At 39.4% G+C, this 25,807-nt stretch overlaps 1 protein-coding gene across 5 annotated transcripts in view; it reads right to left on the reverse strand.

The window, feature by feature from the left end:
• Window positions 1-2,866: 2,866 nt before the first annotated feature.
• The window catches only part of TRIM2 (tripartite motif containing 2), a 105,620-nt gene continuing 82,679 nt past the window's right edge, over window positions 2,867-25,807 (reverse strand). For all 5 annotated transcript variants that reach the window (XM_058192061.1, XM_058192058.1, XM_058192057.1 and 2 more), the window contains 5 exons: window positions 19,001-19,168; window positions 16,397-16,565; window positions 15,065-15,135; window positions 7,672-7,812; window positions 2,867-7,103 (listed from right to left, as the gene is read on the reverse strand). In XM_058192061.1, the coding sequence (XP_058048044.1) occupies window positions 6,951-7,103; window positions 7,672-7,812; window positions 15,065-15,135; window positions 16,397-16,565; window positions 19,001-19,168 (702 nt within the window). In that variant the 3' untranslated portion in view covers window positions 2,867-6,950. The remainder of the gene's footprint in view (window positions 7,104-7,671; window positions 7,813-15,064; window positions 15,136-16,396; window positions 16,566-19,000; window positions 19,169-25,807) is intronic.

Here is a 25,807-nt window from a genome sequence, read left to right on the forward strand (position 1 = left end):
CTTAATTTGTATGGCCCTTGGCATGAACTCAAAGATGACAAGATTACATTTCCTCCGCAAGATACCAATAATCTGTTTCTTCAGCCAATTTGTCCTCGCTAGAATTTTTTTTTTTTTTACTTCTGAATTCATCAAATTAAATTTCCAGGTGGTGGTGAAGCAGTTGAAATGATCTTGTTTTTGCATGTCTCTGAAAGTTTGGCAATCTTTTTTTTTTAAATTTGAATTTATATCCCGCCCTTCTCCGAAGACTCAGGGCGGCTTACACTGTGTTAAGCAATAGTCTTCATCCATTTGTATATTATATACAAAGTCAACTTTTATTGCTCCCAACAAACTGGGTCCTCATTTTACCTACCTTATAAAGGATGGAAGGCCGAGTCAACCTTGGGCCTGGTGGGACTTGAACTTGCAGTAATTGCAAGCAGCTGTTAATAACAGACTTAGTCTGCTGAGCCACCAGAGGCCCCTCTCTAACAGAGAGATCTCACGAATATCCTTTGATTGTCCAGGCTGTCTTATAATAAATTCCAACAATATAAATTTATATTCTTTGATTTTTGCAAATATTTTCAATGGGATTTTCATGTTCTAATTCTTTGATTTATATAATCTTTAAAGTTACCACAACCCTTTCTTTTCCATTAAGTCTTTTCCTTGAAGAATTTGTACTTAATCATATGTTAAGTTTAACTTTTCAAATTCTTCCCATTTTTCATATCCTGCATTTTTGCATTGTACTATATTGAGGACAGAAGTGATATCCCCAATAGTTATTCCGTTATTCCATAGTTATTAAATTCCGTATGTATTTTCATACATCTTCCTGTTATTAGTTTCACTTCTTCACAAGTTTATTTGGTTTCCTATTTTCTCTAATAATGCCTTTCTGATAAGACACATGTGGACTATTTTCCAGTCTTTGTGAAATGTAGCCTGTATCTTGCCTTCATTAAACCACTGTCCATGGTCAAGGAAGCCAAATCCTTCAGGGATTAGCCACTGGTTTCAAGGATTCTTTCCTGTTATTTGTGTGGCTTTCAATGGAAGAGTTAACAGATTGTTACTGCAATCTCAGGTCCTTCACCTTTCAGCCCAAGTCTTCATAGTTTTGAGATACTTATTTCTTCTGGCATTCATTTGTCCCTACACAAAAGAAAAGAATGAAATAATTGGTGTGTTGAAGAAGCTCAGCAGGCTCTTTCCTTAGGCCAGGAATTTAGGCTAGCCCTGTTTTCATGTACTTTTATGCCTGGAAGACAGGGGTGAAATCCAGCAAGTTCTGATAGGTTCTGGAGAACTGGTAGCAGAAATTTTGAGCAGTTTGGAGAACCGGTAGCGGAAATTTTGAGTAGTTCGGAGAACTGGCAAATACCATCTCTGGCTGGCCCCAGAGTGGGGTGGGAATGGAGATTTTGCAATATCCTTCCCCCAGGAGTGGGGAGGAAATGGGGATTTTGCAGTATTCTTCCCCTGGAATGGGGTGGGAATGGAGATTTTGCAGTATCTTTCTCTTGCCACGCCCACCAAGCCACACCCACAGAATCGGTAGTAAAAAAAATTTGGATTTTACCACTGCTAGACATGTTATGGGCTATTAATTGTTGGGCTTTAATTTTTGTGTAATGACCAGAATCACTGTTGAGACATGGATGACCAAATAAATTATTTAAATAAAGTAAAATCCCATAGCAGTCACACTCATTGCTGGGAATTGTTATTAAGCAATGCAGTATTTTTTTTCTTGACAATTATCTTCCTGCTAAACATCACCAAACTTCACATTCCTATGAAGTATACAGATTTAGCTTTGATATAGCTAACAGTTGCAAGAGTACTTTATAGCTTTTACTGGAAATCACACATAATTCCTTCTATAGAAGAATCGCGATTGAGCTTTGAGAATGTGCATTAATGTCAAAATATCTTTGTATCTGAAAGACAGTTAAGTAAATTTAATCTAATCAAACTATTTATGGATTATAATTCTGCACATGGACTTGTACTATTCAGTTTGGGTTTCTATTTAAAGCAATTTAAACATTACATTTAAGGCTATTTAATACTATATGTGGTCTACCGTTTTATACTGTTAGTTGTTTATTCTGAGTGATGATTATTGTACTTCCTTTTTTGTTAATTATTTAATATTGACTTGACACTCCAAAAATAATTTGAAGAACCAGGTTGAAAAAATAATTTTATATGCAGTTACAGTTTAATCCAAAAATAATTAAATTTTATTTCTCTATTTTATTTTTGTTTTTAAATTTCTTTTTCAGTTTTTTCTTCAAATATGCTTTCATTCTCTATTATTTATTTATTTTATTATAAAATAAAATATTATATTATTTTATTATAAATAAAAATAAATAATAATTCTCTATTAGAAGCAAAGAAAGGCAAAAAAGAAAAATAAGAAGGATAATAGTTCATGGTTGATTCAACCAGAGTTTGGTTTTTTTGAAAAGGCAACTGGACTGATTATTTTGAGGAAAATAAATTTTAAATTTAATCTTTTTAAAATCAGTTCAGTTGCCTTTTTACGCAGAAGAGGTATTTCTGGAACCTTGACACAGAACACCTTTGAGACGATCATGACCTGGATGACTGAGAATCTTCATTAGACAGTTCACGGTTGAGTTTGACCGAAAGCAAAATTATGCACCCTAATCCATGCCTTGGATGTACCTATAGAGTTATAACTACATAGACATCATATGCTCTGAAATACTGATTTACAATTAAAATGTAGTTATTTTGACTTCTTGACACCTTCCCTGTTAAAAATGAAAATGAGCAATAAAGGTACATGAGGACAATGTGGCAACCCAACTATCTTCAATTCTGAAAAATAACACAAAACAATTTTCATTCAGTTTTATTTGGGGGAGGGTTGTGCATGATAAAAGATACACATTTGACTTTGTTTTTCTTAGTGTTCCAAAATAAGGTAAAAGGGTTTTTTAAGCTCTCTTTGTAGGATAAACCATAAAAAATACCATGGCACACATGAAGCTAAATCTACCTACATACGTTCTTCAATGAACAGCTTTCATCCTCAGCCTTAACTACACAGAGATTATACATCTATTAAAACTGATAAGGGAGCATAACAAATAAAATAAGTCCTACAATTTCAGTATTATTTCCAGAGAACATGAGGCTTAATAACTTTATGTACCTAAAAATGAAATAGGGATGAAACTGACGTACAAAGCTGGAATGTACAGAGCAACAATAAAATTAATTTATTCTAAGAACTGAAGAATACAATGTGTGAAACAATTCAATTGCAAGCACTGGGATATAAGAGTATATGCTACTTATTATGGAACATTCCCATGTCATAAAGGAGGGAAAAAGCAAACTTTTGAGGTTAAGGCTGTGCACACATCCAGTTCAATGTTGTACATTCATTAGAAGCTATCAACAATTAGGAATCATTCTATACTATAGGAAAAAGAGTACCTTTCATACATTCTTCAGAACACGTTTTTAATCACTGGTCACAGTTTAATAGCATTTTCAATGGATAGCATCATTTCATCCTTTGCTATCATTTCTTCACACAACAAGCAAAACTTAATGGGCACTTTTTTCATATGGCAATGCTAAATCTTCAGTTATATCAAAGAAAAAGTAGCTGTAAAGTTGAAAGCCCTGTAATGCTTACAAAGGTCAACAATAATGGAGAACATTTTCTCATTACATTGCTGAAACTTTAAATCAGTGTAAAAACTTAACTAATTTTAACAGCTTTTTACAGTTAAAAACCTTTCAATATACACTTTGCAAAGTTTATCCAAAAACGAATTAACATTTTTTTAAAAAAAACTTATATCAAGCAAGTGTTTACATTGAATAAACACATATGCATTGCTCATTACTGCAGCTATAAGCACCACTTGATACAAGAGAGATGTCTGTTCTGCAAATATAAACTAAAACTATTCAGCCTCCCAGAGTCTGTTAATTCAGTTCACATTTGCAGTACAGATGTACCTTAAAAAGTAACTGTAGGTTTGGCAGAGTCACATATTTGGGCTGAATCTACACATACTACTCTTGAATATTAATTTAGAAGAATAAATGCCCATATTCTGGTAAATGTTTATCTGGATCAAAATTGGTTTTATATGCAGTATTGCAATACTGCACATTTTACAGTAATCTCTAATCAGCTACTTCCTTCAGGACACAAATGTTTTAGTAGTGAGCTTTGGAAAATTGATGAGCAAGAAACAATCCAATCTTGACTAGGCATTTTTCAAACACCCAATGAGAGTAGACTCATCTAGCCTTATTTCAGCCATCTAATGATTCTGTACTTTCAACTTCTAGCAAGCAACTTCTACAATTCAACAGGCCTCTTGACTCCTTGGCCTTTAACTAAGATCAAGAGAAGTATTCAACAGATCTCTAGCAGCATCAGTCAATTTACAGTAACATGCATAACAAAAAAAATTATCAAAGGGAAGGCCACATTGCCTTAACAAATGATAGCTTAGTTGCAAAGGAAAGAAGCGATAATTCAAATCTGAATCAAATATCGCTAAGCATTACTAAGTTAATTTTTATTAGAACTGAGGAACTATTTTAGGAAAGTGTTTTAAGGAATGCATGGACATGCCTGCATGCATCAAATATTATATATGTATCAATTTAGGACAATTTAGCCTCTATTCTATTCTTTATATAATGAACTGAAAACTACAGTAAGTTTCATTAAAATGAATATAAATATCTCAGATTTTGATGAGAAACATTTCAATTTCGGTCACTATAGGATTTGGCTTGGTATCCTTTTTAAAATCTCAAGCAAATATTTGTATTTATTATATGACTATCTTTACAAAAGTATTAGCATCTCACACTTTAAGCCAGATTGGTATGACAATGTGCCTTGAATCAAGTTTGTAACAATAACATTTGGATCAATTTGTAAATGCCTTTTTATATCAGAAACTCAGTAACAATTACAATTTTGTTATTGTTCGTATGATTAATAAATATTCATAAAATCATAAATAGGAAATCCAGTTCCCCCTTAAAATTCAAACAGCTTTCAAATTGGTTCAGTGTAAAGGACAAATAATGTCTAGTGTATATTTGCAGACATTTGTCTATCCAAGAACTCTTAGATTCTTGGCATATTCTTTTTAAGACAATTATTTTATAACATTATTTGAAATTATTGGCTAAGTATTAAAACAATATTTATCATTAGTTTAGATCATTTTCTTTCTTTCAAATTTAATAGTATTATATTCCAAAATATAGGCAATTAACTAGCAGCAGTACTAATTACATAATTTCTTTTATTCCCTTCCAATTAGAGCTGTGATGTCACTATTTTAGATAAGATATTGGGCTCTACCTATTCCAGTAGTGTGGATGGAATATATTTGGAGAGCTCCATGATTGAAATAGGAAATACAATATTTTTTCAAATGTTGACAACACTCTAAGAAGTACATGCTTACAAAAAGCTAGTGCCAAACGTAATTTGCTGTTGATTGCAGTTTTATTCTTACTTGGTCTAAATATTATTCAATATTATTCAAAATTATGCCTCTGTTGGAAATCAAAATGAAATATACTTTGCACTCTGACGTGCACACAATTAACTGGAAATCACAAGACCTGTACCAAGAAGCAGGCATAAGAGAAGAAACTTTCACTAAAAGTAAAATTTCAGACCTCAAGAAAGGGCACCAAGAAAACATGTACATCAAAATTGCCTATAGTCAAAATTGTTTTTTTTTAATGTTCACATTATCCACATTTGTAATGAAGAAAATTATGAGCTTTTTTGGAAACTCAATGTAGCCTCACACTAATTAAGTATCTTCAATATCCTCCACTTATGTACAGTTACCACAGACAATAAAATTTTTGAAATAAAAAAAATACCCTGCTTTGGTAACCCTTGACTTCCACCTCAAAATTTGTCACCTACCCAAACTTCCTTTGGTAATACAAGATTTCTATTAGGATACACGTAAGACTTGTTTTCCTGTGCAAAAACAAGCAACTAAATAAAATTGACTGCTTTCATAAGCACTGTAGGAACATATACAAAGTATAAATGTCAGTTGTAAAATTAGTTAAACTGATATAACAGTCACCAATTTTTTTAATGAATTAGCCTGATGTTAATTGGAACTTGATTCTATGAACTATCAGCAGTTACATTATCCTACATTTCCAGAGTAAAGTTTCAGATTTCAAGAAAATCTTGACCAACATATTGAACAGTAGAAAAGTTGCTAGATATGGACATCAATCCACACACCACAGAAAATGTGTATTTGTTCTTATAATGCTAAAAATTAAGTTGTTAGATCTGCCAATTAACAGAGAAAGGATTACTCACATCCTTTTAAAACTAAAATAAACTACTTAAAGTTACTAAGTAAATCTGAATAATGTTAATATAAGTGAAATGCCTACAATAATAATGTGATCTAGAAAATTCCCAGACATCCTGCTGGATTGAATATTATTACTAGTAAGAATTTTCAAATGTGAAAATTTAAACAACTTCTCCCATTCACACTTTAAATTTTTTTTCTGAATCAAGTACCTTCTTGAGTCCATTGCCTCCTTCATGTGTACATCCAATTACTTATATATCTATAAATGCCTGCTCTAATTCATTGTATTCCAGTGGCTTTGTGAAGGTTTTATTTTGGGGGGGGGTGTAGGGGAAGTAGGGTCTCATTTATTAATCCTTGTGATAAGTTCAGTGCAGAGCATATAAATTCTATACAAGTTCTATGTAAACAAGGTAGGTTTGGAATAAAATAAAAGAATGAACATATTGGAGATTCTGCAGTTTTAAATTTTAAATAAGAAACAGAAGAAATATTTAAGAAGCTGAATATTATCTACACTGGCCTCTAGCAGCAGCTAGTAACCTCTTAAACATGATCCAACTCCAACCATTACTGTAAATATCTGTAGACTTTGAAGCAATGATTCCCAGAATCTGCAACAACAACATGACCATCCGAAGTAAGAGCCAAACCTTGAGGACCATAAAGTGGATCAGCAGATGTATTTATGTAAGATAAAAAGGATCCACTTCCATCAAAAACCTGTGAATTAGATTAAAAGATTGGTCAGTCAAAGAACAATATAATTTTATTTGCTGTAGTTAATGTGCATATATTACCTCCTTGGAAATCATACAGGCCTCAATTCTGCTAGCTTTTCACAGGGCCTTGAAAACATAGTTTTACCAATAGAAATGGCGACCTGGGAGTGTAGTAGACCCTGTGTAGTGGCTGTATCGGTTGTTATTGATGGATGTGACTACCTGAATTTTACTATATTTTATTGTTCTTAAACTGTTGTATGGTTTTGGTGTTTTTAAATTGTTTTTAATTCTTTATAAACCAGTCTGAGTCACATATCTGAGATGGATAGCTATCTAAATTGAATAAATTGCATGGGTGCACACACACACAAACACACACAGAAGAGAGAGAGAAAGAGAGAGAAAATTCTTCAGCAGAAAGACCACAATTACCTTTATAGACCTCAATGGCTTTCTTGGTAACAAAGATGATACACATAATATTGTTTCACCTAGAAACTTGAATTTTAACGCATCACAAGCATATCGTATTAAATTTACTAACTTGAGAGGAAAATGTTATTTACCTGTATTCGACTATTTCCCCAATCTGCTACAATAATATTGCCATTAGAATCTACAGCTACTCCTGTGGGAGCATTGAACTGTCCATTTCCTTCTCCATTAGACCCAAACTTCAGCAAGAATTCACCTTCCTGGTTAAATACCTGCATGACATTTAAACACAACACTTAAGAAACTTCATCCAAATTATCTGTAGAGGGAAAAATTATAGTAACTTTGCATGAATAAGTTTTCAAAAAATATGATGGTAATAATTATATTAAAATAATAAAAACATTGACCACTGGCATTGACAAAATTATCATTAGTCAATTGCAAAAGGCAGTTTTAACATCATCAAACAACTTGCCTAACTCATTTCCTTGGGAAGGACTTGAGAGGTTGTTTTTAAACAACGAAACAATAATTAATTCTTAGTTAGACCCAAACAGTTTGGCCTTAAAAAACCAAAATACTGATGAATATTCACTATGTCTTACATTTCTATAGTGATAATGTATCAGAGTAAGTTGGCTAGCCAGAGGAAAGAGTCAAGCAGGGAATTAACCTGGAATCATTATGTAAGCACAAGAGGGAAAAATCCAACCTCTTAAATGCCACTGAACCTTATCTAATCTGGTCCAGGTGCAAACTGCAAGTCTGGGAAGATCCCTGTGAAATAACCATGAGTAATAAAGTAGTTAATTGAATTTTTCATATACGGATCTCGTTGTTCCCATCTGACATATTGATTGTTATACCTGCCCCACAGAAATGGAGACAGGTTTATTGCAACTCAAACAAATTCAAACTAATGCAAACAAAGTCAGAATTGAAGATTATAAAAAAGATTCAAACTGCAGATTGTGCAAAGAAGCAGAAAAAATATATATTCAGCTTGTACAAAGTTCACATGGGCTGATTATAAACAATGTCATTAACACAGTGGCCCAAATTATTTACTGGAACATCTGTAAAATTATCATGTGTCAGTGATGAAAAATTAATGGGATCATATAATTGAAAAAGTTGTTGAAAATTAGTAAATTAAAATACTGTGGGATTTCTTGAACATAACACACCAGATTTAATTGCAGTTAAAAAGAAAATATGGCTAATTGGTTTGGCAAAACCAGGGGCTAATAGAATAGAAGACAAAGAGTAGAAAATTACAAACTGTCAAGATCTGGAAAGCTAAATTAGAAGATTATGGCATAAACTGGTAGAATTTGGCACACTTAGTAAAATACCAAAAAGCCTTGGGATTAGGTCACACAGGAAAGTTGAAATGTGTAGATTAGAGCATTCTTCTAGTTGTTGATTGACAATAATATATTCTGATTTTTCAAACAATTATCTACCTTTATTTTGTCTTGTGTTGGAATCTGGCCATATAGCCAACCATTCTTTTCAAATTAGGAAATCCTGCACAACTAAACAACTGCTACTTCTAACATTATGCAGTTGTCAAGAACATTGCTCTCCAGCTGAGAAATGTATACTAGCAACCTGTTCAATGTCTGTTCTTGTAATTCAATGTCTTCCTTTTAATCCAAACCAAAAGACAATTATTTCCTGCCTAATTTTCAAAGACAATGAAGAAACATATAGATTCTTCAGTGGTTATTTAGTTATATAGTTATATAGCTTAATGGAGCTTGATAGTAGCCTTCTCTTACAACACAACCTCTCATTCATAGAACTGATCTTTGTGTTTCTTACAATTATTGTTGTATTTAGAGTACTATATTTTACTATTCTGTTTAGAAGCATCCTCAGACAAATAACAAAAAAATGAAGAGGGGGATGCAGAAGAAAGACAAAAAGATACAGTGTGCCTCCATGACGGCCATGGACCTGACCCAATTAATTGACGGCCCCACCCACGTCGGGGGAAGCACACTGGATCTGATTTTTGTCTCTGGACAGTGGTTGAGTGATCTGGAAGTACGAGAATTAGCCATTGAACCTCTGTCATGGTCAGACCACTCTCTCCTTCGTCTGGACTTTCGGACCGCTGCTCCACACCGCAGGGAGACGGGACCAATACGTTGGTTCCGTCCCAGGCGACTGATGGACCCGGAGAGGTTCCTGATGGAGCTTGGACCGCTCCCTGGCGATCTGGCCCACGGCTCGGCCGAGGAGCTTGTTGCGGCCTGGGAACAGGCCGCGGTGGGCGCCTTGGACCGTGTCGTGCCTTTGCGGCGTCTGACCCGGCGTAGATCTCAACCAGCTCCTTGGTTTTCCGAGGAGCTGAGGGAGATGAAACGCCGGAGAAGACGCCTAGAGAGCGCGTGGAGGTCCAGCCGTTCTGAAGCTGACCGAACACTAGTTAGGTCTTTTACTCAGACCTATCTAGTGGCATTGAGGGAGGCCAAGCGGGCCTATGTCTCTACCCTCATTGCGTCAGCAGAGAACTGCCCAGCCGCCCTGTTTAGGGTGACTCACTCCCTCCTTAACCAGGAGGGTTGTGATGACCCCTTTCTGGGTTGTGCTGAGGATTTCAGCAGGTATCTGTTTGACAAAATCGCTCAGCTTCGGGACGGTCTGGACCAAAACTGGGTAGTTTCGGGCGAGGTGACGGAGGCTAGTCTTGTTGAGACCATCTGGGAGGAGTTTGACCCTGTGGCTCCCGAGGACATGGACAGGTTGCTGGGGCAGCTGAACGCCACTACATGTTTATTGGGCCCGTGTGCCTCCTGGTTGGTGCTGGCCACCTGGGAGGTTACACGAGGCTGGCTCCAGGGGATTGTTAACGCTTCTCTGAGGGAGGGTGTTGTTCCCACCGCCTTGAAAGAGGCGGTGGTGAGACCCCTTCTCAAGAAGCCTTCCCTGGACCCAGCTGTTTTAAGTAACTATCGTCCAGTCTCCAACCTTCGCTTTGTGGCGAAGGTTGTTGAGAGTGTGGTGGCACACCAGTTACCCCAGTACCTGGATGAATCTGTCTATCTAGACCCGTTCCAGTCCGGTTTCCGACCCGGGTACAGCACGGAGACAGCTTTGGTCGCATTGGTGGATGACCTCTGGAGGGCCCGGGATAGAGGTTATTCCTCTGCCCTGGTTCTCCTTGATCTCTCAGCGGCTTTTGATACCATTGACCATGGTATCCTGCTGCGACGGTTGGAGGGATTGGGTGTGGGAGGCACCGTATTTCGGTGGTTCTCATCCTATCTCTCCGACCGATCGCAGACGGTGTTGGCAGGGGGGCAGAGGTCGACCTCGAGGCGCCTCCTGTGTGGGGTGCCACAGGGGTCGGTTCTCTCGCCTCTCCTGTTCAACATCTACATGAAGCCGCTGGGCGAGGTCATCAGTGGTTTTGGGGTGAGCTATCAACTGTACGCGGATGACACCCAGCTGTACATTTCCACCCCTGACCACCCCAATGTAGCTGTTGAAGTGTTGTCTCGGTGTGTGGAGGCCGTACGGGTCTGGATGGGGAGAAACAGGCTCAAGCTCAACCCCTCCAAGACTGAGTGGCTGTGGATGCCGGCATCCCGGTACAGTCAGCTGCAACTGCGGCTGACTGTTGGGGGCGAATCATTGGCCCCAATGGAGAGGGTGCGCAATTTGGGGGTTCTCCTGGATGGATGGTTGTCCTTTGAAGAACATCTGCCGACCGTCTCCAGGAGAGCTTTTTACCAGGTTCGCCTGGTCCGCCAGTTGCGCCCCTTTCTAGACTGGGATGCCTTATGCACGGTCACTCATGCCCTCGTCACTTCTCGCCTGGACTACTGTAACGCTCTCTACATGGGGCTCCCCTTGAGGTGCACCCGGAGACTTCAGTTAGTTCAGAATGCAGCCGCGCGGGTGATAGAGGGAGCCACTCGTGGCTCCCATATAACACCGATCCTGCGCAGGCTGCACTGGCTACCTGTGGTTTTCCGAGTGCGCTTCAAGGTGTTGGTTACCACCTTTAAAGCGCTCCATGGCATAGGACCGGGATATCTTCGGGACCGCCTTCTGTTACCACATGCCTCCCACCGACGATGCGCTCTCATAGAGGGCCTCCTCAGGGTGCCGTCAGCCAGACAGTGCAGGCTGGCGACCCCAGGAGAGCCTTCTCTGTGGGGCACCTACCCTCTGGAATGAGCTTCCCCAGGACTTGACAGCTTCCAGACCTCCGGACCTTTCGCCATGAGCTTAAAACATATTTATTCTTTCGAGCAGGACTGGCTTAATAGGGTTTTAAATATGGATTTTATGGGGTTTATTTTATATTTTGTATTGTATTTTAAATTTAGGCTATTGGAATAAGTTTTTTAAATGTTGTTTTTATTGCAATGTATTGTTTTCATTTTATCTGCCTGTTCACCGCCCTGAGTCCTTCGGGAGAAGGGCGGTATACAAATTAAATTATTATTATTATTATTATTATTATTATTATTATTATTATTATTATTATTATTATTATTATTATTATTATTATTATTATTCTGAATCTCATTATGGTTTAAGCATCCAGGAGCCATTTAAGCATTAAAATCACTCTAAAATAATATACCAGAATTCATTCACTCATTCATTCAATCTCCTATCTACCTATCACATCTAGAAATTGCCCATCTCCCTCACAGAGTGACCCTGAATGGTGTACAAATACATTAAAACTAAAACAGAGCCTGATGGACCCTGAGAGGTTCCAGACGGAGCTTGGGCCGTTCCCTGAGGATCTTACCCACGGCACGACCGAAGAACTAGTGGCGGCCTGGGAACAGGCCGCGGCTGGGGCTTTGGACCGTGTCGTGCCTTTGCGGCCTCTGACCCGGCGCAGATCTCAATTAGTTCCTTGGTTCTCTGAGGAGCTGAGAGAGATGAAACGCCGGAGAAGACGCCTAGAGAGTGGCTGGAGGTCCAGCTGATCGGATACTAGTTAGGTCTTTTTCAAAGACCTACCTAGTGGCACTGAGGGTGGCGAGGCGTTCTTACGCCGCCTCCCTCATTGCGTCGGCAGATAACCGCCCAGCCGCCCTGTTTCGGATGACCCGTTCCCTCCTTCACCAGGGGGGATGGGATGACCCCTTGCAGGGACGTGCCGAGGAGTTTAGCGGTTATCTATACGATAAAATCGCTCAGCTTCGGGATAGCGATGATCCGGATGAGATGACTGAGGCTCGTCTTGTTGATGTTGTTTGGGATGAGTTTGATTCTGTGGCTCCCGAGGACGTGGACAGGTTGCTGGGGAGGCTGCATGCCACTACATGTTTACTGGACCCGTGCCCCTCCTGGCTGGTGCTGGCCACTCAGGATGTGACACGAGGCTGGCTCCGGGGTATTATAAATGCTTCTTTGATGGAGGGGGTCTTTCCCGCCGCCTTGAAAGAGGCGGTGGTGAGACCCCTCCTCAAGAAGCCTTCCCTGGACCCAGCTATTTTGGGTAATTATCGTCCAGTCTCCAACCTTCGCTTTGTGGCGAAGGTTGTAGAGAGTGTGGTGGCACGGCAGTTCCCTCAGTACCTGGAGGAAGCTGTCTATCTAGACCTGTTCCAGTCCGGCTTCCAGCCCGGGTATAGCACGGAGACAGTTTTGGTCGCGTTGGTGGATGACCTCTGGAGGGCCAGGGATAGGGGTTGCTCCTCTGCCCTGGTCCTGTTGGATCTCTCATCGGCTTTTGATACCATCGACCACGGTATCCTGCTGCGCCGGTTGGAGGGGTTGGGAGTGGGAGGCACCGTTTATCGGTGGTTCTCCTCCTACCTCTCCGACCGGTCGCAGACGGTGTTGACAGGGGGGCAGAGATCGGCCGCAAGGCGCCTCACTTGTGGGGTGCCGCAGGGGTCGATTCTCTCGCCTCTCCTGTTCAACATCTACATGAAGCCGTTGGGCGAGGTCATCAGTGGCTTTGGGGTGAGTTATCATCTGTACGCTGATGATACTCAGCTGTACTTTTCCACCCCAGGCCACCCCAGCAAAGCTGTCGAAGTGCTGTCCTGTTGTTTGGAGGCCGTACGGGTCTGGATGGGGAGAACAGACTCAGACTCAATCCATCCAAGACGGAGTGGCTGTGGATGCCGGCATCCCGGTACAGTCAGCTGCAACCGCGGCTGACTGTTGGGGGCGAGTCACTGGCCCCAACGGAAAGGGTGCGCAACTTGGGCGTTCTCCTGGATGGACGGCTGTCGTTTGAAGATCACTTGACGGCCGTCTCCAGGAGAGCTTTTTACCAGGTTCGCCTGGTCCGCCAGTTGCGCCCCTTTCTCGACCGGGATGCCTTATGCACGGTCACTCATGCTCTCGTCACTTCTCGACTGGATTATTGCAATGCTCTCTACATGGGGCTACCCCTGAAGTGTACTCGGAGACTTCAGTTAGTCCAGAATGCAGCTGCGCGGGTGATTGAGGGAGCACCACGTTGCTCCCGGGTAACACCACTCCTGCGCAGTCTGCACTGGCTACCTGTGGTCTTCCGGGTGCGCTTCAAGGTTTTGGTTACCACCTTCAAAGCGCTCCATGGCTTAGGGCCCGGGTACTTACGGGACCGCCTGCTGTTTCCACATGCCTCCCACCGACCCGTACGCTCTCACAGAGAGGGTCTTCTCAGGGTGCCGTCCGCCAAGCAGTGTCGGCTGGCGGCCCCCAGGGGAAGGTCCTTCTCTGTGGGAGCACCTACCCTCTGGAACGAACTTCCCCCCGGTTTACGCCAATTGCCTGACCTTCGGATCTTTCGCCGGGAACTGAAAACTTATTTATTTATACAAGCGGGACTGGCCTGATTTTTAAATTCTAAATTTTAAATTTTTAAATTTTTAATGGTAATTTTACTGGGTATTTTATATGGTCAATTGGACGGTTTTAATTTCGGCCTTTTATTGAATAAGCTTTTTAATTGTTATTTTAATATGTATATTAACTGTTTTAAATGAAGGCTGTACACCGCCCTGAGTCCTTCGGGAGAAGGGCAGTATAAAAGTTTAATTAATAAATAAATAAAATAAAATATAAATATAATACAAATTTAAGTTTAAGCAAGAATACATATTTAATGTATTTATTAAAATTTTACAATTATTGTGCAAAATGAATCTAATGAACATTCATTGTGTTTCTTGGAACTAAAACAAACAACATATTATCATAATTCAACATTAAAACATCAACCACAACATCCCTTAAAGAATTGGGTATTTAATACGTAGTAATTACTTGAGTATTTTAATATCTGTAAATTTAATTAAAACTGGAATATCCATTTTTGCTTTTGTTCTTGTTAACAGTTAACAGTAGGCGTGAGCCTAAATGGACTCCAGAGGATGTTAGAGGACAGGAAGGCCTGGAGGAACGTTGCCTATGGGGTCGCGATGGGTCAGACATGGCTTCACAATTAACAACAACAACTGTTTTTTTATAAAAAGTTCTTTATCCGTTTGAGATTATAAAAAAAGGAATGAATACAAAAAAATTCAACTAGTAGCATCATACCTTGACAGAATGATTGTGGAAATCAGTAATAATAATTTCATTATTGTGGTTGACAGCTGCAAAATGAGGACCTGTAATAGATACGGGAAGGTAAATAAAGAGCAGTATAATAGAGAAAGATGAGATGATGATATGAACTATCTTTTTAGAAGCAAGAAAAAAAATCTGAATCCAAAAAACCACATCATTCTCATCTGACAGATAAGCATAATTTTAGACTAAAATATTCCTCCATCTATTTTGATAGAATAGTGGTAGTAGTAATAGAGCCAGTTTGGTGTAGTGCAGGGGTGTCAAACCCAATTTCATTGAGGGACGCATCAGGGTTCTGTTTGACCTCAGGGGGCTGGAGTAGGTGTGGCCAGAGTAGGCATGGCCAATTCAATGTCACTCATGTCAGAGGCGGCTGTACTGGCCCGAGCACTCTGCCAGAGAACATGGGGTCCCAAGCTCCGTTTTCGGCTACGACAGCCTCCTACAACCCACTGCCAGTGAAAATGGAACTCTGTGCGGCCCTCCTGAGCTCTGTTTTCTATGGCAGAGGCACCGTGGACCAGCCCTTCACTGTTTCCAGGGTGGTCCTGTGGGCCAGATCTAAGCACCCCACCCTATTATACCTTTTAAATTCATGCCACCCATTCTGGAAGTAAACTATATCCCAGAAACAGATTTTAATAATTCAAGTGGAATATAATATCTCCTTTTGGAGGACTTAACAATAAAACAGACTTCCTTGCAAATCTGAAGGTTCCTGTCATTTGTTTAAATCCAAGTTAGAAGGTCCATTGCTGATGATTAGTAGTGACATAGTAAAAAGCATTGAGAAAAGCCTTGACCATTGGATAGTGGGCCTGGCTAGTTTCCAGCTGGTCCTTTCTACTCAAGACCAGAGAAATCCATTCATTCAATACTGCTGTAACCTGAATGAATTAATATGGTTTGTGGGAAAGTACTTAAATGGTGTTGCTTAAAGAAATCTAGGAGATCTTCAATAAGCAGGGCCAAAAGTACTACACTCTCCATTCCAACCGGTTTTTGTTTTACAGGGTTGAAGACTTTATCAATCTTAGCCTGGTAAGCAAAGCAGCCTAAAAACATAAGCTGCTATGCATAATTTAAGATTAATTTAAAGCACATATCATATTACATCATAAAATATATTATTGTATCTAATATTGTTATTATTTCTATTTATTTTATGCCTTTATTGTTCCACATTTTTAAGAATGTAATGCATGAATCTTTCGGTTTTGTTCTGTCTAGGTTTCAACACAATTGAACCATATGAAGAATGCAAAACAGTATTATTTTGTATCAATCAACAATTGCTACCTGCAAACTGCTTATCTCCATTGCCTCGGCTTCCAAATCGGGTTACTATTTTCCCATTTGGTTGGAAGATAAATACACAGCATGCTTTGTTGTCCACTACAATAATATGTCCATTGCGATCCACAGAAACACCTTTTGGCCCCATAAGTTTTCCTGATCCAATTTTTGCCTAAGGAAGCAAAGAAAGAGATTACATTTATTTTATTTTTACATTTTCTCTATAGTTTACTATTTTTACTCTAATTCTCAATACTATACATCATCTTTTTTTTCCCGTTTCCTGCAAAAAGTCAATAAGGAGTTTTCTAAGCATCAGTAAATTTAGACGAAGTCTCATGTCTAATTAATTTGGCTATTCATACCTCTATTGTCAGTAAAATCAGAACTTTCCAACTTTCTGCATATAATAGTTATTGCTGGAGTTGTTATTTCAATAAATGTATCTACCCACAGGAACACATGCCTGAGAAACTTCTTATTTTGTATGCAAGTCCAAATGAAAAAGACTTGCATACTTTTTTAAACCTTTGAAAAAAGTCTAAGAAACTTCAGCAGGTCCAGAATGTGATAGGGTATTATTCTCTAGAACTACCTATAAAGAGCATGAAATTCTGCAAGACATAACATCTTTGTTAGATTTTGATTGATTTCTAAACTAATATTGATTTTTAAAGCTCTTTATTATTGACATCAGAATAGAATAGAATTTTTTATTGGCCAAGTGTGATTGGATACACAAGGAATTTGTCTCGGTGCATATGCTCTCAGTGTACATAAAAGATACCTTCATCAAGGTACAACACTTACAACACTTAATGATAGTCATAGGGTACAAATTTAACACTTAATGATAGTCATAGGCTACAAATAAGCAATCAGGAAACAAACATCAGAACTGAAGGACAGTTTCTTTTTAATTAGTATCAGTGATAAAGAGCCTATTAGATTTTTTTTATCCTGCCTTTATTATTTTTATAAATAATTCAAGGTGCAACCATATCTAATATTCCTTCTTCCTCCTATTTTGCCCACAACAACCTCTGTGAGGTAGGCTGAGCTAAGAGATAGTGATTATTATAGAATGTATTAAAAAATCTAGACTATATCAAAGGTCTACATTCTTTGTTATCCTGTTTATAAAGACTCTTTTTGCTACATTCCCAATTTTCAGCAGTGATTTTCATCTGATTAGGATTATAAAGCATTATACATATAGTCTTACAATATTTTGTGTGACTGTTGCAGGCTCCAGCAACGATGCCCCTTAATCAGGCTTTAACTTGATATACATGCAAAATACTCAATTTCACAGAAGTTATGTTTCTTTTCTATCATGTTTTAAAATGTGGTTCGCATGTGTTTTTCATTTAACATGATGTGCAACTCACTAATTATGGATCTGCCATTAGTCCACTAAATGTTGGACACAAATATCCTGGCTTCACTGTTATGTATGTATTTGAATGGCAATTCTTAGAATCCCCAGAGAGAGTAACATTATTTGGAAAACACTGGTGGAGGCAGCTTCATATACAGCTTCAATTCATTGTGTTGTATCACAAGCAAAAACAGTACATTGGCATAGTGAGAGGTTAGTCTTCACTGTCTTGATAGGGGTTTTTAATTTGTTTTAAAAGGGGTTTATTTTATATTTATATTATGTATTTTATATTTAAATTTAGGCCTTATCGAATAAGATTTTTAAATAGTTTTTATTGTAATATATTGTATTGTTTTTATTTGGCTGTTCACCGCCCTGAGTCCTTCGGGAGAAGGGCGGTATAAAAATTAAAATATTATTATTATTATTATTATTATTATTATTATTATTATTATTATTATTATTATTATTATTATTATTATTATTATTATTATTACTGTGTTGAAACTTTTATGTATGCCACAAACCAGCAATATTAAGGAAATCTCTTTTAACTGTACACTCCTATTCAGATGTAGTTATCACTACATCACTGCTGTGTCACTGCTATCGCTATTAGATATGTGTAGGATTACAATTACAATTCAAATAAAGTGTTTTCATAATGCTAGGAAGGACAAACTAAGTATTCATAGCAGCATATGTATGTGGAGAAGATTCTGAAATTAATGCAAGAGACAATAAAAAGCAGCGATCAGACCCTGACAATTACTGGATTCATTCTGCCCTTTAGTCCCACAATAAATAGTTGTAATCTCACTCTTCATTGCTGTCTCGTCAATCAATAAGGAATAGTCATTTTGCTACTTATATCCCTTTAGAATAGAATAGAATAGAATAGAATAGAATAGAATAGAATAGAATAGAATAGAATAGAATAGAATAGAATAGAATTTTATTGGCCAAGTGTGATTGGACACACAAGGAATTTGTCTTGGTGCATATGCTCTCAGTGTACATAAAAGAAAAGATACGTTCATCAAGGTACAACATTTACAACACAATTGATGATCAATATATCAATATAAATCATAAGGATTGCCATAAATCATATATAAATCATATAAATCATAAGGATTGTCAGCTTCAACCTGCCATTAACTATTAATTTTTAAAAAGGAGAATACATTTCCTTCGATTTTACATTTTGACTTTAAACCTACCTTAAATTTTCCATCAGAGGAGAATATGCTAACCCATTTGTTATCATAATCTGCAATAATGATATCGCCACAAGGGTGCACAGCTACTCCAGTAGGCCGCTGTAACTGACCAGGAGATCTTCCCCTTACACCAAAACGATTCTTGAACTGGCCATCGGTGGAAAATATCTATGATTTGTTTGGAAAAAAAGCATTAACAACTTTCATATAAAATGCAATTGTTTACATTATTCAACTGAAACACATGGCAAACATTGACATGCATTTACAAAGTGTATGAATATGTTCTGTGGTTTTGATGCTTAGTCTATAGAGTAAGTATTGTTGCTTAGTCAGTCAACCTATCGTTGAGTTTGGAAATAAACTACAATTTGTAAAAGTACAATTTTTTAAAGGCACAAATGGGACCACAAATCCCCAAAACAACCTAACCAAGATTGAGCATATTTAGTGATCACTGCAGGCTGAATAGAATGCATATGTGTGTGTGTGTGTGTGTGTGTGTGTGTGTGAGAGAGAGAGAGAGAGAGAGAGAGAGAGAGGGAGAGAGAGAGAGAGAGGGAGGGAGGGAGGCGGCAGGCAGGCAGGGAGAATTAAGGAACAAGACGCTACACATCTATATTTTGTTGTAAGATATATTTATTACATTATAGCAACCTTTCCTTTACAAAGTTCAAGGTAACAACCCATGAAGTAGATTAGATGGAAACACAGTGAATGAGCCAAGTCTGGTACCAATGGTTTATTTCCAGCCCAAAAATAAATCCTAGACCAGGGTAGTCAACCTTTTTATATCTACCGCCCACTTTTGTATCTCTCTTAGTAGTAACATTTTCTAACTGCCCACCGGTTCCACAGTAAGGTGCCGTGTATCGTCGTCTGTGCATGCCTCTTGCACATTATGGATTGCGTTGGGGAGGGGGGCACTGGCTACCAGCTCTGCTTGTCTGTTACAGCTGGGTGGTGTGGGGGGAGATGTGTGAGCTATTCTGGGACGAGGCTCTTTTGTTTGTAGTCGCACTATAGCGCCATTTAGTTTCACTTATGTAACGTGAACTAAACTTTATGAAAAACTAATGAAAAGGTTTTTAAATAATGCTATGAAATTTTTTTAAAAAGTCAATTAAATTAAACAAAAGGAAAGTGCTTCAGTATTGGACAAAAGCCCTACCACCCACCATGAAAGCTGGAACGCCCACTAGTGGGCGGTAGGGACCAGGTTGACTACCACTGTCCTAGACCATTATATGCATATTATTTTTATTTTATTTATTTATTTATAATCCAATTTCTATACCGCCCTTCTCCCGAAGGACTCAGGGCGGTTTACAGCCATATTAAAAATACAAAAATACACATAATATAAATAACAAATTTAAAAACATTTAAAACGAATATATTAATTGGCCAAATTACTAAAACGGTCAAAACCGACATAAAACCCTTTAAAATTTAAAAACTATAATTAAAATACATTTAAAATACATCTAGGCTAGTCCCGCACGATTAAATAATAAGGTTTTTAATTCCCGCTTGAAGGTTCGGAGATCGGGGAGTTGGCGTAACCCCGGAAGTAACTCGTTCCAAAGAGCCGGTGCTGCCACAGAGAAGGCTCTCCCTCTGGGGGCCGCAAACCGACATTGTTTGGTCGACGGCACCCTGAGCAGGCCCACTTTGTGGGAGCACACAGGTCGTTGGGAGGCTATCGGTGGCAGAAGGCGGTTTCGTAGATACCCCAGTCCTAAGCCCATGGAGCACTTTGAAGGTGGTCACTAACACCTTGAATTGCACCCGGAAGGCTACCGGCAGCCAGTGCAGGCCACGCAGGATGGGTGTCTTCAAGGGGAGCCCCATGTAGAGAGCATTGCAATAGTCCAGGCAAGAGGTAACGAGGGCGTGAGTGACCATGCGTAAGGAGTCCCGGTCAAGGAAGGGGCGCAACTGGCGAATCAGGCGAACCTGATAAAATGCTCCCCTGGCGACGGCCATCAGATGGTGTTCTTTTTTTTTTTTTAAGTAAAAAAGTTTTATTTCCATTTTCCAACAACCTATTCAATATACAGTCTCTTATTCAACATTAGTCATTAACTTTCATTTGTTACTTATTCGGACCTGCCCAGCTACCACTTCCTTCCTTAACAAACCTTTCCTCCTCCCTCCTCTACTTTCTTCTACTTTCTTCATCCTTCCTCTCCTTCGCTTTTCTACATCCTCTCCTCCTTCCCTACTCTTCTCTTCCACCCTTTCTAACCCTCTCTATTTCCCCTTTCTTCCCCTCCTTTCCCCCTTTTCTACCTCTCTCTTTCCTACCTATTTTCTTCCTTCACTCTCTCCTCTCCCTTTCCATTCCCTTCTGAAATGGCAGCTGAGCAGCCCCAATTTCATTTCAAATTATTTCTATTTCTTAATTACATATCTTCAATCATTCCTTTACATTGATCCTTCATCTCTCCCCCTCTCCCCCCTTCCCCTCCCTCCCCCCTCCCACCCCCCGAGACTTCCCAGAACAAAGTACAGGGTTTAAGATTAACAATCATAAATTAAAATACAACATAAGTCATAATCCATAGTCACTCCTCTCTCTAAGACCTTAACTCCCCTTCCAGAAACAAAAAAGTACATTCTTCTTCCAGTCCATTATATATCAGTCCATTCCACTCCTAAAATCTTCAGAATCTTCCAATTAAATTAGTATTTCCAGTTCATCAATAAAATACATAGTTTTTAATATCCAATCTTTATCAATTAACACCAAATATATATCAATCCATTCCTCCTGAAGTCTTCAGAATCTTATAGTTTTTAATATCCAATCTTCATCGATCAAGACCAAGACGATATTCCATCTTCCAGTATTCATCAGAAACTTTTTTATAATATACCTTTCTTCCTTAAACAGTCTCCCAAATATAATTCATATTTCCAGCTTAAATAAATAAAAATTTTTCCAATCTCCAAAAATAAACAATATTCTATCTTCTCATATCTTTAATATCACTTACATAAATCAAATAACATTGCTAATATTAATATTTCTTCAATTTACCTTACATCTGTCAAATAACATTATTAAAATTATAACTTATATCCAAAATATATCAATTATAACAATTAAATTCTATTTAACCAAATACCAACATTACATCCATAAATTTTTCTATCTGTCCTCCAAAAGTTAAACAATATTCCATCTTCCCATTCCTTTATACCTCACATATATCAAATAGTAACACCTTATACCCAAAATAAGTCATTTGTAAAAATTAAACCCTATATATATATATATATATATATATATATATATATATTTTAAAAAAATACCATCAAAATCACATCTTAAGCATTCTCCTTCCCCTTGTCTTCTATCTTACACATTTTCCACCATCTGCTCACCAATCAGCTTAACATTTAACAATAAAGAATTTCAAATCTTTAATATATTGGTGTAAAAATCTCTTGTTTAAAAACTTATTAAGAAAAGATAAGCCTCCAAAAGTTCCTATAAAAAAAAATAATTCCATATTTGAAGTGAAGAAGTTTCCAAGATTTTAGTAGTTAGTTGTTTGCTTAAGAGCCATTCTTAAACTGTAAAATCTACCAAAAAGAGAAAAAAAAATTCAATAAACTTTTCTTCTTAAACATTGTGATAAAGAAAAAGGTAAAAAGAAAAAAAAATCATTAACAGTTCTTATTCATTCCATTTAAAAAATAGCTTGTTATGTTCTTCTCTTCCTTTGTCTTTTTATAGTTTCACTTTCCTTTGTATATTGCAAACGCCATTTTAAATCCACTCAAGTTGAAAGTTAGTTCAAAGGAAAGCTATTTAAGAGCTGAAGTTAAGATTTATTACTTGCAAATTCTTGCTAGTCCTCCTACTTTGTTCTGTCTGTGTTTTTTTTTATTTTATTTGGATTTATATCCCGCCCTTCTCCGAAGACTCAGGGCGGCTTACACTATGTCAAGCAATAGTCTTCATCCATTTGTATATTATATACAAAGTTAACTTATTGCCCCCAACAATCTGGGTCCTCATTTTACCTACCTTATAAAGGATGGAAGGCTGAGTCAACCTTGGGCCTGGTGGGGCTTGAACTTGCAGTAATTGCAAGCAGCTGTGTTAATAACAGACAGACTTAGTCCGCTGAGCCACCAGAGGCCCTTTGAGTTCTGAACCCTGTTGAGTTCTCTTTAAAAATAAATCTTGGCACAGAGATGGTCGCGGCTTCTCGTTCTGTATAAACAGAAGCACCCTGGGCATGGAGCTTCGTCAGGCTAAAGGGGAGCTCTCACCCTTCGATCCCCTGGTTAAATTCCAGGGGCTCCCGGGGAGCTCTACCCAAACCTGACCACTCTTCCCTCCCCCTTCTCCCAGGGGAGAGAATTCCAAACCGTTTGACAGCCCATTTACGCTGTCAGGGACGGTTTGACGAAACCCAGGGCAGACGATCCCAAAGGAACGTCCACAAAGCCTGCGTTGCCAGCGGAAGTCTCTGTCAGGTGTACTTCTAAAGACAGCCGATCTTCCAGGAGAACGCCCAAGTTGCGCACCCTTCCCCTGGGGGCCAATACTTCACCCCCAACAGTCAGCGAGGGCGAAAGCTGGCTGTACCGGGACGCCGGAACCCACAGCCACTCTGTCTTGGTCGGGCTGAGCTGGAGCCTGTTCCTCCCCATCCAGACCCGCACAGCCTCAAGACACCGGGCCATCACCTCGACAGCTTCGTTGGGTGGTTTGGAGTGGAAAAGTACAGCTGAGTATCATCAGTGTACAGATGATAATCCACCCCAAAACCACGGATAACCTCACCCAGCGGCTTCATGTAGATGTTGAACAGGAGACGCAAGAGAACCGACCCCTGAGGCACCCCACAAGTGAGGTACCTAGGAGTCGATCTCTGCCCCCCTGCCAACACCGTCTGCGAACGGTCAGAGAGATAGGAGGAGAACCACCGATAAACGGTGCCTCCCAGCCCCAATCCCTCCAACCGTCACAGCAGGATACCATGGTCGATGGTATCAAAAGCCGCCGAGAGATCTAAAAGGACCAGGACAGAGGAACATCCCCTGTCCCGAGTCCTCCAGAGGTCATCCACCAACGCGACCAAAACCGTCTCAGTGCTGTACCCAGGTCTGAAGGCGGACTGGAACGGGTCTAGAAAGACAGATTCCTCCAGGTATTGGGGGAGCTGATATGCCACCACACTCTCAACAACCTTCGCCAAAAAGCGAAGGTTGGAGACTGGACGATAGTTCGCCAATTCAGCTGGGTCCAGGGAAGGCTTCTTGAGGAGGGGCCTCACCACCGCCTCTTTCAAGGCGGTGGGAAAAATGCCCTCCAACAAGGAAGCGTTGGTAACTCCCAGGAGCCAGCCTCGTGTCACCTCCCATGTGGCCAGTACCAACCAGGAAGGACACAGGACCAATAAACATGTGGTGGGATTCAGCCTACCCAACAACCTGTCCATGTCGTCGGGAGTCACAGGATCAAACTCAGCCCAGGTAATGTCCACAAGACTCGGCCCCGTCATCTCGCCCGGATCTATCCAATCAGCATCGAGACCGCTCCGGATCCGAGCGATTTTATCAGACAGATACTGTACAAAATCCTCAGCACGACCCTGCAAGGGGTCCTCCCGAGCCTCCTGCGCAAGCAGGGAGCGGGTCATCCTAAACAGGATGGCTGGGGGATTATCTGCCGATGCGATAAGCGCGGAGAAATAATTATGTTTCACCGTTCTTATCGCCACTAGATAGGTCTGAATATGTGACCTAACTAGTGTTCGGTCGGATTCGGTGCGGCTGGACCTCCAGACACTCTCTAGGCGTCTTTTCCGGCGCTTCATCTCTCTCAGCTCCTCGTTATATCAAGGAGCTGGTCGAGTTCAGCGCCGGGTCAGAGGCCGCAAAGGCACGATGCGGTCCAAAGCCCCGGCGGCCACCTCCTCCCAGGCGGCCACCAGTTTTTTGGCCGAGTTGTGGGCTAATTCCCCAGGAAACAGCTCAAGCTCCGTCAGAAACCTCTCCGGGTCCATCAGGCGCCTGGGATGGAATCATCGAATCGGCTCCGTCTCCCTGTGGTGGGGTGTAGCGGTTCGAAAGTCCAGCTGAAGGAGTAAATGATCTGACCATGACAAGGGTTTAACAATTAACTCCCCTAAATCCAGATCATTAAGCCACTGTCCCGAGAAAAAAATCAGGTCCAGAGTGTTACTCCCAGTGTGGGTGGGACCATTAACTACCTGGGTCAGGTAGTTTATTGTTATAAGGACATGTGCTGGAAGATAATATATATATATCTATATTAGATATATTAAAAACTATATTAGATATATTAGAATGCTATTTAAAGACAAAGAATAAACAATTTAAAGACAGACTCTAGACAAACGTGATGACTGAGGCTGAAAACTATAAGTGAAGGTAACTTCTAAAGAAGATCACTGCTATAGTAGAAGTCAGAATTACAAACAACTACAAGCAAATAGCACTAACTACAAGTGGCCTTCAAAAGTGTCCTGTGAATTCATTGACATGCACTGATGTAGTGCAACGGATTCAAGTCCCAATATACAACCAGTATATGGACAGGCAAGGGAGCCATCAGAACTGAAGTAATAGGTTTAGATATAAAATGATAATTATGTACCTAAAAAATAATTGCCTACAAAAGTTTTAAATCAATGCCCATTGTGCGGTGGACAAACTTCAAGAATTTTCATGTTCACCATCTTATATTCTTTTGTTTTTTGTTTTTTTTTTTTTTGTAAAAAGTTTTTATTGGTCAAAAAAGATTTATGCAAATACATA

This window comes from Ahaetulla prasina, chromosome 8 (genome assembly GCF_028640845.1).
Source record: "Ahaetulla prasina isolate Xishuangbanna chromosome 8, ASM2864084v1, whole genome shotgun sequence".
Classification (NCBI taxonomy): domain Eukaryota; kingdom Metazoa; phylum Chordata; class Lepidosauria; order Squamata; family Colubridae; genus Ahaetulla; species Ahaetulla prasina.